At 29.2% G+C, this 14103-nt stretch overlaps 1 protein-coding gene across 2 annotated transcripts in view; it reads left to right on the top strand.

Annotated features, from left to right (window-relative positions):
• LOC106460016 overlaps window positions 1–11689 on the top strand; it is a 24854-nt gene extending 13165 nt beyond the window's left edge. For both annotated transcript variants that reach the window (XM_022386614.1, XM_013919696.2), the window contains exons 5-10: window positions 1397–1702; window positions 5373–5998; window positions 6537–6857; window positions 9084–9358; window positions 10132–10284; window positions 10830–11689. In XM_022386614.1, the coding sequence (XP_022242322.1) occupies window positions 1397–1702; window positions 5373–5998; window positions 6537–6857; window positions 9084–9358; window positions 10132–10284; window positions 10830–11048 (1900 nt within the window). In that variant the 3' untranslated portion in view covers window positions 11049–11689. The remainder of the gene's footprint in view (window positions 1–1396; window positions 1703–5372; window positions 5999–6536; window positions 6858–9083; window positions 9359–10131; window positions 10285–10829) is intronic.
• Window positions 11690–14103: the final 2414 nt, after the last annotated feature.

The raw sequence follows: 14103 nt of genomic DNA, 5'->3' as shown, positions 1-14103 counted from the left end.
TCTGTTATCATTGGTATATATATAGAAAGACTGCTTTATCACTGGCATGAAAAAAGCCACTACTTAGCAACTGATACAGTAACAGAACTGTAATTTGATTAATAGATTTATAAAATTCTTGATATGAGTAGAAAGAGAGCTGTATGTAATGAAAAAATTACTTTTGATTGTTGCATTGAGAGACTTTAGTCTCAATACATGTGTATAGACGTATTATAAGCTGAATACCCACAGCTATTTTAGAATTGGTGAAGAAAGCAACTGTTTTTAGTTAAGCATTTGAAGGTTTTTCTAAAAGGTGGTTGATGCTCAGGGAAGGCTACATTGTGTTTGGATTAGAACAAAACCCAAAACCTATAATTAATTCTGCTGGAAATCTTGTATTGAGAATCCAAGTTTTTAAAAAAATGGTGAATATATCAAACATGCAATTATAAGTAATAATATTTGTGTACATTAAAATATTACAACAGAAAAAAAATAATTTTATCATAAAAGGTTACTCATTTAATTTCTCTTTACGTACCTGTCAATTTCGTTAAGTTTTTCTTAATATTTGAGTGTTTGTGTTCATCAGTAATTTTATCTGTGAATTTAAAAACTTTTGAAAGTCATGAAAGAGGTGCTACTTGTTTTGTTTAGCGTTGGCTACAATGTTCTCTTAGCCAAAAAATGAGCCAAAATCACAGCTAGTTTTCAAGTTAACATACTTGAAAATGTATTTGTTTTAAATCAATTTTGAACTATTTTTACTTTATTTTAGTCAATGTTTAAAATTCGACATGAGCTAAGTTCTTTGTAATAAAAGAATTACTGAGCTTTTGTGCAAAATAAGTTATACCACTAAATTGAGTGGCTTTTATGCATTAGATAGTTATTATATTATGTTTTGGTGTATGAATTCTTGATTGATAATGAAACATAATAATCTGGCTACAAACTTGTATATTTTGTAATCTAGTTAGAATTGTATAATGATAAAGTGTGCATGAAAACATTTGGTGTCATTTTTTAAGAATAAAAGAAACAAGTTAAACAAATGTAAAAATCTTTAGAACCTAGGTATATCTAATATTTTAATTTTTTTATCATATATATATCATTAATTTCAAAGTAATTTTAATGAGATGTATTATTGTTATAATGGGTTATTAAAAGTTAATGCAAGATTTATTATTAATCTGGTGAGTAGGCAGACATTTGAGTCGGTGTACATGTGGGTAGTGAAAACTGACACACCCTGTGCAGTCTTTAAAGGGGGTCATTTAGAATAATCTATCATAAACTTGTATCTGCTGTTATGATTTTGTTAGACCAAACCCTTCTTTCAATGAATAACAAAATATCAGGTACTTTTTTTTTTCCTTTCAATCTTAAATTATATTCTTTCTTATAGCTCTAGGTTTCGTAAAGCCCAGCCTCCACAGAGTTTGAATCTGAGAAACAAAATTTGTGTTCGGACTCCTCAAGTTGAAAAAGTAGCAAACAAGATGGCTTCATTAGAATCAATTGGTGCTTGCTCTCTTGATATGGATGCCACAGGTAGTGAGTCTTCTGGGGCAGCTGATATGAAGGGTAATATGGCTCAGTCTGACCATACTTTAAACAGCATGAACGTAGCGGTGTCAGTGTCATCAGGTACAATTCATAAAGGAAGAGGAGTCACAGAGGCAGTCTGTCCAGTAGGGGATCAACTGAAGAGGTTGACAGCTCAGACATTTTTATTTATGTATAAATATCTGTCAGTGTTTATATCTATCTTTCTCTATTTCACTTGTCTCTCATTCTGACCTCACTGCTAAAGTTTTAGTAAATTTTTATAATCTGTGTATAAAGTGTGCAGTCTGAATACAGTTGGAGAAAAAGACAGTTATTGAAAAAAGACCTTGTGATGCAAGAACTTGAAACTTGAAGTGACTTCTTTGAGGTTGTGTAGTCTGGTTTTGAATTAAGAAATTTTAAGGTTTTAAATTTCAGTAACAGTTTGTGCTAAAAAGAGCTGTCATAAATCTCCAGTAGTTGTGTACGATAAGATTTATTTTTGTAGTAACATACCTGTCATTACAACAAAGCCATGTTAATGATTGATTACTGTATGTAAAGTTAATTTATAATATACACTTAGAAAAAAAAAAATGTATTAATAGTGGGGATATTTTACTTCATTATATTTTAATACAATAATGGTTACTAGACTATGTGTTAGTGCTTAATCATTTCAGTATTGTTTGCAATTCTCACGTCCTTTACAATTCTAGAAGTGAATGCTCTGTGTGTGTGTGAGTGTGTCTATAATGATTCAAGTAGTTTTGTTCAACACATTTAGTAGATATCACATGTATTTCACACTTGCACAAAAAGCATGTGGTTACGTAAAATGTAAATTATCCTAAACTCTGTTTTTCAAATTGATAGAAGTGATTAGAAAGTTTCCAAAACATTTGTATGTTTGGTCATAAATTGTAAATGTAAGAAACAATGAAAATGATTGAATCTTAGCTTTTATGCGTATATTTCTAGTTGTCGTTGTAGTTTAACTGTAAATTGCAATTATAAAATGGAACTAAGAACCTAATTAAAAAAAAACATCACTATGATATCAGAAATGCAATTTATAAAACTTTTATACTATTAAACTTTTTACAATTTTTCTTTCTTATAGCTCAAAGTTATTAAACTGTCACACTAAATGATTCCTTATAGCTTACAAAAGAGAAGGTAATTAAGACTTTTATATTAATTTTAAATCAATTGCTTTGAATTTAATGTTTTGCATCAATATAAATTAATAGCTGGAAAAGTCTTAATAGGATCATTACTCTGGAGAGAACTAGAATAGTGAGTCAAAAGTTCATTGTATGAAAGCAACAATATTTTCATTATAAGTTTTGTACATTGCACAGTCATTACAGTTGACTGCTTTTTACTTTATTATAAGAAATGTAAAAAAAAAAGTATTTGCATGCTTGCAACAAACAACAAGAAGTTAGAATGATTACATATTTACTTTAGTTTTAGTCATTAAGAAAAGGAAAGCTATGAAGTTTGTTTAGGAGAAAACATTTTTCCACCATATTTAGTTAATGTTGCAGGACAAGTTGTTGAATGGACTGGTAACTATGTAATGACTGTTATGTTTTTAAGACCATCAATACCAACAATATTTCTTTGTAAAGGATAGCACTGTGAGAATCTTATTTCTGTAATGAACAGTTTTTGTAATTTTAATTCTGTAAATCTTAGCATTGTTAGAAAGAAAAAAAGGCCCAATTTATAATTTGTGTATTTTAACACCTTTTATAGCAGATGAGATTTTTGAACAATTTCAATGCATTAATGTGTCATATTTATACATTGTCAAACTTTTTATAAAAGACATTTTCAAAAATGTACTTTTAAAGTGTGTGGTATTAGCTAAAATGCAGGTTGTTTTAAAAATTTTTTGTATTTATTTTGTTACTGCATTATTTGTTTGTTGAGTTATAAAGTTTCAAAGGTAATGTATAGCAGACAAATATCAGTGCACAGTATAGATAAGTGTTGATGATAAATGCTTTTAGTGACCCTTATGATAATTGACTGCAAAGTAGCAAGTTTAAAATACTGTTTTAGCATTGCATTATTTTAATAAGTAAGAGTTTTTAATTTTGCTGTAAACACTTAAATAATCATAGTAAGTGGTTTTAGTCTTTTCATTGAATTGTTTTAGTTAACTTTGAAAGAGATTCTATATTTTGTGCTTGTGAAAAAATGGTGTGCAGTTCAGGTGTGACAAAAGTTAGTGTTTTGAAGAAACTCAAATATAATTTCTTGGAAGCATCTTAATTTAAGATCACTTCATCAGTGCAGAAAATGTGAATACAGAGATTAAGTTTCCATAAATAGAAATGCAAATCAAACATAACTTTGTTGTGTGAAAAAAGTAATTTGATAATTTAATGTAGCAGTTGGAATCAAGTTATTTTATGGTGAGTAATCTGTGGAAGTGTGTTTGATATGAAAGAATTTCTTTCTGTACAGTGTAACCCTGTTTTGTACTTGACAAGCTGTTGAGTAATCTTGGTGAATTTCCCATCCAATACTTTTGGTAGCCAATTGTTTGTGTGTGTGTGTCATTTTAATTTTGTTAGCTACATAACGAAACTAAGAGAATAAAGAATTAAGTATTTTCTAAACATTTATTGATGATAAGATTATCTACCATATTTTTGTTTTCTACTGAGTGAATGAGTGGTTAAACTACATTCTGAAGTACAATTTAAAATTGAAATAGGGTGCTAGAAGTAAGTTACTCTATAATGTCTATACATTTTTAGTTTTGTTTATTTCTCATTATTTGCCTTTGTAAGTTTTCATTTCATCTTTCAAGAACATAAAACGTACAGTGAGGTAGTGCTTTCTACTTTGTGTTTTGAAATTACTCATAGGATTTCTAAATTTGTTAAAGTGTATTTGGTATTTTTTCATTAACGTTTTTGTTTGTGTACTTCCTTAATACTTATTAAACGAATAGTTAATATCCTGTTCTTACAGTATTATTTTCATTAAATACAACTCCTTGTTTAAGACAGTATGATATTTTTGTAACTTGCATGGAAGTACTTTTGTAAAGCATTATTTATAATGAATGAGTTGTTGAAGGTGGTTAGTTTTTTCAGTTTGTTTCCAAATTAATATTTATTTAGTAATAAAAATTCCCATTTTTTATCCATAATATTTTGCAGTCATGGTATTTGTTGTGCTTTATTGTTCAAGTCTAGCCTATTGCTTAATCTTGAAGATTTGTGTTTTAAGAAGAATTTCTAAGTCAAGCATTGCAGAAAAAAAAAGGCATTGTAATTTTATGCTGCTCTGTCAGGTTTTTGTATTATCTCGTTACATTGTTGTGATATAACTTTCAAACAAACTAACCAAGTGTAAATGTAAATTTGGTTTGAGTATCTTGAAAAGATGCATGCAGGGTGCTGTGCTAATATTCATTTTTAAAAGTCTTAGCAATAGTTACTGGATAAAGTAAATAGTTTTATAGCTTGTTTGAAATCTGGTCAACTTCATTCATGTAACATATAAAGGAAGATTCAGGGCATGATTTTTTAATTTTTGTCAGAATGCACTGAAGTTGTATTTGGAGTATGCCATAATAATACTTGTGGGGATGACATAAAGTAGTCTGACCTGATTGTTAGGTTGCTTCAGTTTGGAATTTATATAGTTCAGTATCAAAATCTTACATTTTATAACAAAGGTAATTGATGTTTTAATTGACAAATTGAAATCAAGTTTGCATCTGGGATCACTTGCAGATTTTTTTTTTTTTTAATTGTAGATTTGACGTGGAAAAAAATAAAGTAAATAATTTTTTTTTCTTCCAGTGATACACCTTTCTTAGTCAATAGTAAATGGGAAGAGACTAGTCCAAAATTGCCATCTTACGTGGGCATCAGCTGTGCCATCAATGGTTATACAAATTATAGTCGTTTCTGTCACAGTCGTGATAATAGCCCTGCTCGAGTATTGGACAGTGCTCTGAGCCCCTGGAAATGTCCCAGAGGAAATAGTTTTTCCCAAATTGAAACTAAAGAAACTGTACCTTTGCCAATCTCTTTTGCTTTAAACATGCAGAGTGACAATAGGAATAATGTACTTGTATATGAAACTCACATTTCTTCTTCAGAAACATTTGTTGTACAAAATGGTGAGAAAACACCTGCATCCTATAAATCAACAGAAGATGCTGTTATAAGAACTGGTGAGAAGCCATATCAAGTAAGCTCATCTTCAGGTGTTAGTGTCAATGGTCATTCTTCAGATGTAGCATCCAGATCCTTTGTTCGTCAAAGAATTGAAAAATTGTATGGAAATACAGCTCTTGAGGGTTGGATTGGTAATCGAGGCAGATCTAGGATTCAGAAATCTTCAGGAACTCCAACAGAATTTAATATTCAAAAAAGCCCAAGAAGCCCTTCTTGTCCCCCTCAGACCACAAGAGGTCGCTCAAGTAAGTCAGGTTATTATTGAAGAACATTACAACTTGGATTCATATTTAGTATTCTCAGTCTTTACCCTGAAGAATTTGAGTAGGTATTAGTTTTGAAGTTAAGCTGTTATATATCAGTGAAGGATTTAGATTCCTTGCCAGTTCTTTATTATGAGTTTGAAGAATGAATTTGTGAACACAAAATACTTGATTTTTGTTGGTTTTTTCACAGAATTGTTTTAGTGTAAGAGTTAGTATGCTACATTTTTATAAATGACTATTCCTCAAAGTATAATGCTCTTCATGTGGTAAGGACTGAAGAGATGTTTTACAATGTTTGTGGAAAATCAGGATTACCAACAAAGGGTGAAATAACATTTATTTGTCATTTTTATAGCACACAACTATTCTATTAATTGATTTCAGTGTTGCTCAGTGACATTATTAACGTTACACAGTCATATTTCCTCCAACCATATTTGATAAAACTTTCATAATTTTTTCAACTGTCAGTGATATTTTAACCTCACAACTTGTTTATACGTCAATTTTTTTCCAGAGTCCCCCCCAGTTTTTCGTCATTTGACTAAAGACTTCAAAGAGCAACTTCAAATTGAAACTGAGGAAAGTTCATTGTCACCATTACTAAACATTGCACTCCAACCACACGAAGGGTATGTAAAGAAACAAGTAATATCACATGAAGCACAAAATTCTGAAAATAAAGCTCTTGGAGAGCTCTACATAGGAAAAGATGGCTCATCTGTATCAAAATCTTTAGAACCTACTAAGTCTTCTGTTTATTTACAAAACAAGTGCCAATCCTCCTGTGTAACTTCTCATCCTTTGTCTACCCAGAAGCTTTATGAACACTTAGAAGGTAGGTAGGTTTATACTCATTTACTACAGAACTGCAGATATAAAAAAAAAAAAAAAAAAAAAAAAAAGAAGCGGTTAATTTTCGTTCCTTCTCTTATTTGCCATTGGTTTATCAAACAAAATTTTCTAAAAGAATAAAGTTAAAAAATTTTTTCAAGTGATAGAATTTTTTTTTTTAATTAATGCAAGAGTATGTCAACCTTCTTGCATCTTTAACTTGTTATTCCATTATTTCTAAAGTTTCAACATCACTTCTGAGTCAAAATGCAAATGAATACTAATGTACCCAATAAACTATTTATCAGTATATAGTGGCATTCATAACAATTTTAAGAAAGCCTTAGAAAGGATGTTTTTAGTTCTATAAAGCTAAGCCTAATCTATTAAATATGAATTGTAGTTTTCTGAAACTACAAATTCAGTGAAATGTAAAATACTTTGACATAAGATGTTAAACTATATTCAGCCAATAAAGTCTGAGTTTCATTTATTTTCTTAATGTTCAAAGGCTTGAACTTAAATTAATTTCGATAGCTTGAACAAGAGACTCATCACAAGTAGTTTTTCTCAATATTGGATCACAAAGGTTTAAAGCTGTATTCTCCAATTCTAGAATAATTGCACCAAAATTTTTATTTACTGTAATAAAAGACAATTTATTTCTATCTTTGTGAGAACTTTTAATCAGAATAATAAAAAAACATTATAGAAAATACAGAATAAAAAAAAGTAAGGTATTGTGTTGTAACATGTTATACTATTATTTTTTATAAGGTGTTTCCTCTGGCAAACTTTAAAGAATATATTTTTTTGTTCTATTAACTCTTTCAGCACATGTTTGGTCCTTAGGACCAACCTCATAATGATTTTTGTGCTTGTTATAGTTTTCATGCTATAACTTTTAAATTAGTAAGTGTATGTTAATGAAATTTAGCAGATTATCAGTAAACATTAAAATGCTTTAATACATCAAATATACAAATTTTTTTTTATTAAGTCCCCCCCCCCCCCCAATGTTGCCTATCCAATATGCAAAGTAATGTTAGTTTTGAGATTAAAAATACTTCTATGCATCAGAAAATTGATTCGGAGATCAACAGGGGTTAATAACAGGCATGGCTTGAGAAGTGGATTTCTGGGTAAGGTGAGGGGTTTGAGAAGTTGGGGCTAGACATTGAAAGTTGAAAGTAAAACTTGAATGTTCTCTTGGTGCTTATTCAGTTAAATGTAATCAATTTTGTTTTTGTTTTTAATTTTTGTGTATATTTTTGGGGGAAAGGGGGTAGAGAACTTGGTCCTGGTTGACACCTGGCTTCATCCGAAGCTTAGTGACCAGGTACCCAGACCCAATATTCGGCCAAATATTTTACTACCTGTGCATCCATAGTTGTTACCATTCAGTTATTTCTTCAATGGATTTAGATAATTCTTCAAATTTCTGACTAATGGGAATATGCTAAAAGTCCCGTATATGTCTGTGTGCAATATAGAGAAAATTAGGACTAAATGTTTATTTTAATATTTTGTTTATTATAAAGATTGTTTGAATTTTTAATGATTTAGTTTTTTCTTTATCCATCCAAGTTGAGAAGACTTACTGAATTATTCTCACCAAGTGACCTTTGCATAAACTCCAAAATACTTTACTTAATAACTAATGAATCATCAGAATCTATATAATCACTTGAGACTAACTTTTTACCTTCTGTAAAAGCACTATTTATAGCACTATTTATCAATCAGAATTTTAGTATGATGATTTAATGTGAAATACAAATGAAAGATTTTTGTTTAAAAAATACTATTTGTTTATCATTGGGTATCAAAAGTTCATTAAACATTAGTTTAGAAAACTGATCATGTAGAATGACAAATATTGAAATATGAAATAAATGGAAAAGCTGCAAAACTTGTTCTTAAGTGGCATAGTTTGACAGTATATAATTATTGTTGTTGCTGATTAGAAAAACGTTCTAAAAGCATTATAGTATTGGTTATGATGTAGTTTATTTCTATGTATATTTAATGCTTAGGCAAGACATTGTGTCATTGGTGAGCCTATCCACTGAGCAAAGTGTGTTTTCTGTTGTAAACTAATATGTATTCACATAACATTTTTATTTGTTTGTATTAATAGTTTAACATTATTCTTTAAAAAATTTTTGTAACCATTCAAATGATAAAGCCAAAACCTTGAGATTGATTATTTTTATTATATAACTTTCAGTCAGTTCATCTGTTTCACCAAACATTCCTATACTAGAAAATCCAACACCAGCAAAGCTGGAGCAGCTAGAATCTCATGATGGTGAATGGTTTCTTGCTGTCATGGAGCAAACAAAACAACAAATTTTATTTCGTATGACAGAAGCTGAACATTATCTAGAAGAGGATGGCATTCCAGAAGATGGGGCAGGGAGGATTCGGGCAGCTGTGGGGAAAGCTAACCTTCTACTTTCACAGAAATTTGAACAGTTTAGGGAGTTGTGTGAAAAGAACTTAGTGAGTTGATAAACCCAAAACAACGTAACATAAAATTTGATGAGACTGAAAAACTTGTTTTGTTTATAATATTCAAAGTGTTATGTAAAGTTGTAGCACTAATAATGAGTCTTAATTTAGTGGAAAATAATAATGAAATTACAAGTAATATAGTTTTTAAGACACATGGTTAGACTTTTTACAATGTTAGTTTCTTTTCATTGTTTAGTTGAATTTTTGTGCTTGCAAGTAATTTTGGACATTTGAAATAATTGATACAGCAAAGAGATTGCACAAGATAAATTTTACCAATAAAGCTAATTAAAAAAAAAAGTTAATTTATTTCAAGGATATAACACTTATTGATGAAAAACCTACGTTTTTCATAAAATTCTGATTGAATTTCTTCAACATAATTGTCTTTTATTAAAAATAAATAAATTTAGACTGATTCCTACCAGCTATAGCATTTTGTATATTTTAATGGTATTAAAATGTGTTTTCTGTCTCTAATTGATAATTGCAACAGCATGTAGAAAGAACATGACTTGATTTTACATATTTTATTTATGTTTGTAAAATAAATATACATAAAGGTCAGTAAATAAAGTTTCTATAATTTAGGTTAAAGAATATATTAGGAATGCCAAGAAATTCTAACACATCATGATGATATTGCTATAACTTGTCACATCAACATGATCATATTGTGAAAGCTAGGATTATTTTCATATATTCTTATATTGTAAAATATTAAAAAAAGCTATGAGTGAATGTCATATTGTATCTTACAGAATCAAGACATTACAGAGCCTTTCTCCACTACATTGTCCGACTTGAGTGGATTTTGGGATATGGTGATGCTGCAAGTTAATGATGTGTTTGATACGTTTGCTAATTTAGATAAACTACGTGCTAATAAGTGGGTAGAATTGGAGCTTCCAAAGGTTAGTCTGTTTAAAAAAAAAAAACTCTTTTCATAACTCGTTTTATTAGATGTCTTCCATCATACATAAAACAATTAGCTACTTTCCAAAATATATAAATGAGGAAATTTTATTTGCTTTAGAAAATAAACATACACATACAAACCTATTCAAAGTTGTAAATATTGAATCTTACTATTTTTGACTTTGGATTCCCTGTTTAAGTATATTGGACTACATTTTACTACAACATGTGATAAAGAACAACTTCATTACTCCAATGTAGATACGAATATGTTTAATGCTTTATAGATTTATTGGCTTTTGTTTCACATTTTATTGCCACAAAAGGTTAAATAAGCATCTGTTATTTGATAGCACATTTAAATTCTCATACAGTTGTAGAAAAAAATAAACAGAACAGTTTGACTTTATACATCAACATATTTAAATTTGAAGCTGATATAGTTAGAGATAAGAAATTACCAAATAAAAAAAAAAAAAAGACATAAATGTTTTCCCATTTAAAATTCCAAAAAATTTTAGTTGATATTTTTTACCACTAGCCTGCTACTCAGTCACGCACTAAACGAGCCACAAAACATGGTGTGTCAAAGTCAACTCCTGCAAGTCCCCAACGCTCATCAAAAGCTATTGAAGCAGCACGTGCCAGAGAAGAATCCAGGAGACGATTAATAGAGGCCAAACGCAAAGGACAATATCATCACACTTCTAGTGAAAAACCTAGTGAAATATCTATATTTGTTTCCAAGGGTAAAAATTAATCTCATTCAAGTTCTGAAGTACAGTTTCTGTTTGTATTGTTAAATATCATTAAGATTTTTCATTGTATTATAAGGTTGCTTAGTTGTTTTACAGACATTTACTCAAACTTGATACTCATGGTGAAATATTTAAGTAAACATATCATTTATTATATTAGTTACAGCAGATTATAAATAACAGTACCACCATTTTAAAAATTTGTTTTTATAAAGATATTTGACAGTAAGAAAATAGAAACCTAATGTGTATGAATTTTGCATAATAATAATAATAATAATTCAAGTAAAAAATGTATTTACCTAAACTTGTAATAACTGTAATTTAGTCTGTTTAAGCTTATTATGTTATAGGCAAGTATACTTCTGTAAGAAATTGCTTATGTAGATAAATATGGCTATAAAACCTAAAATATATAAAGCCAAAGTTTTGTAACTTTGTCAGATGTCTGTGATGTATATGTACAGTTTGGGCATAATTTACAAATTAATAAAGTAAAACAGTATACTTTTTTTTAAGCAAAATTTTATTTTGTACATATGTTTCATGGAAAACAAGTTTAATTCAAAAACTGAAGTCATAGCTGTCTGTATAATTATTTTACTTAATTAAATTAATTTTTACTGGATATCTAATGTTATAATGAGCCACCTAAATGTGATTTTAGTTTATGCTTTTATGCACAAATGATTAAACCTGTTTACTGAGAGTATTTTTACATTTAGTTGCATTTTTAGAAAATATATGTATAAAAGTTGTCGCAAGTCAATGGTAAAATTGTTTTTTAAATAATGATTGTTCTGTGTGTGCTTTATTTTTTCACATTTAGTTTTTCATGTTATATAATAAAATGTATTTAAATTTTATTGATTATGTAATACTTTTTATTTATCTGTTTAATTTTGAATTTCAAGTGTAAATTTTTGTTAATGTAATATTTTCAAATGACAAGAATATATCATTTTATAATGCATTACAAGGGTGCTTCTTAATTCTTAGGCATGAATAAAGATATGTTCACTTTAGATCATCATTTTTAAACACATTTAAAAAAGTTCTATGCACTTTCAAAACTTCTTATCTCTAATGTTTCCAAATAATTGATTGAGGGATTCAAGATGTCAGTCAACATATGTATGTAGCTGCAATTTAAATACATTGGTCATTATTTACCTATAAATATTTTTACTTGTGACCTGTATTTGTTCCCCCGGTAGGCTTACAGAATTAGAACATTAAAATCCAAGGTTTGATTCCCTGCAGCAGACAGATTGTGGATAATATAGAAAAAGATGAATTCAGTTGGAAGAATAAAAGGACTTCATTTACAATTTATTGGATTCTGTCAATGTGCAAAGACTACCTAAACTATAGAGAAATAGCATTTTTTCTGATTATGACTCAACATTTTCCAAAGCAGTTTTGCTTCCAGTTAAGAAATAATTTATTTTCAGTAAACAGCAAACGTTAGTTTTTGTATTCAACAAACTGAATTTAAGAACTTTGAAATGTTTGACTTTAATATTAAAATGGACATTCTACAGAAAGTACATTTTAAATCTCACCTGCCTTTTTTGTTGAGTGTATAAGAACTTGCTTTAATGTGCAACAACTGTTCAAGATGACAAATGTCAAGAAATTTTAAGATGTACTTATACGTGATCTAAAACATATCTGAGATAAAAGGATAGTAATGGTAATAGCTTGAATTTGTTTTTCAAATTTATTATCTTTCTATTTTAATTCATTTATGAACAAACTGGATTCAAAATATCTGTTTGATCTGAATACCCTTGAACCTGTATCTTTTGACATCTAAAATCTACATTGCAAGATAACTTTAGTTTAAATACAGACATCAGGTAGGGCTTTTAGTACAGCTGAAACTAGGCAAGAGCCCAAAATATGAATTACTTGTACATAAGAAGAGATTCAGGCAATGTTCCCTTTGAATTTTCTTTATATTAAAGTTGGCTACAAATCCAGTGAGCATTACTATTTTGTTTTTGGACAAGCTTGCATTTTCTTCTTACACTAAATTAACTCTCTGCTATGTTGCTACAGTTTTGCACATGCATTGAAAAGACTCATTTCTGTCTGTGTGGTTGCTTTTCCTGCTCCAGGAAAAATAAGACTATCTTTGTGGTTTGCTTGTGTAAATAAAGTCGGTTCAAGTAAGAATAAATAATAAAATAGTTGGTGTTAAAATAGATAAAGAATATTGTTATTAATCCTTACCCCAAGTATGATTTGTAAATGACTTGTGTAAAATTCATAAAAATTACATTAAACTAACTTAAGTTAGTTCACATAATAACAGTCCTTGTTGATGCAATTGTTAATATAAATAGCATCACAACATTGTTAGCTTTGTGTCTGTTGTATCCAGTTGGTCTCGCAAGCCCTGATATTGGACAAAAGGTCTTGTTGGTACTAGACATTGCAGATATTGTGTGGTTGACGTATTGTTATACATCCTTCACTCTTAAGTTCTTAGAATTGGAAAATATAGAAATACATTCTACAGCTGCAAAGTGGCTAGATTTTATTGTGACACTAAATAAAGAAAAATTACTTGCATATTTTTCAGATAGTATATTTACCAAACTGAAAATCCTGTTATTAAAACTCCAAATATTTTGCTTTTCTACATTCAGAAAAGTAAATGCAAAGCAATGCATATTTTTAAATTCTCCAAAAAAAAAATATATTCTAAGCTAACGGGTCAGGAGATTTTGCTCACCAATCTATTCTGTCAATTTTTTCCTATTTAATATCGGCAGCGATTATACTTGGTCAATGTAAGCATATGTTGTCACCAACCACAAAGAAATTGGACCCAAATGTACCAACGTAATGTCTTGCTATAGGATGGAGAATCTCATCTTGGTAACTAACTTCGGTGTAGATATAATTATGGACAACATGGAGGTCTGTTCTTCCCCGTATGTTGTTTCCATTCCAAACCATGACAATCCTCTTTCATATCTATCATATTCTGCAAGATGCTGTGGCAAAAAGCATATATCAAGTTGTCAATATAATCAAGAGATAATT

Source organism: Limulus polyphemus, unplaced genomic scaffold (genome assembly GCF_000517525.1).
Source record: "Limulus polyphemus unplaced genomic scaffold, Limulus_polyphemus-2.1.2 Scaffold693, whole genome shotgun sequence".
Taxonomy (NCBI): Eukaryota; Metazoa; Arthropoda; class Merostomata; order Xiphosura; family Limulidae; genus Limulus; species Limulus polyphemus.
The sequence above is the reverse complement of the archived record's forward strand: the minus strand, read 5'-3'. Positions and strand labels throughout refer to the sequence as shown.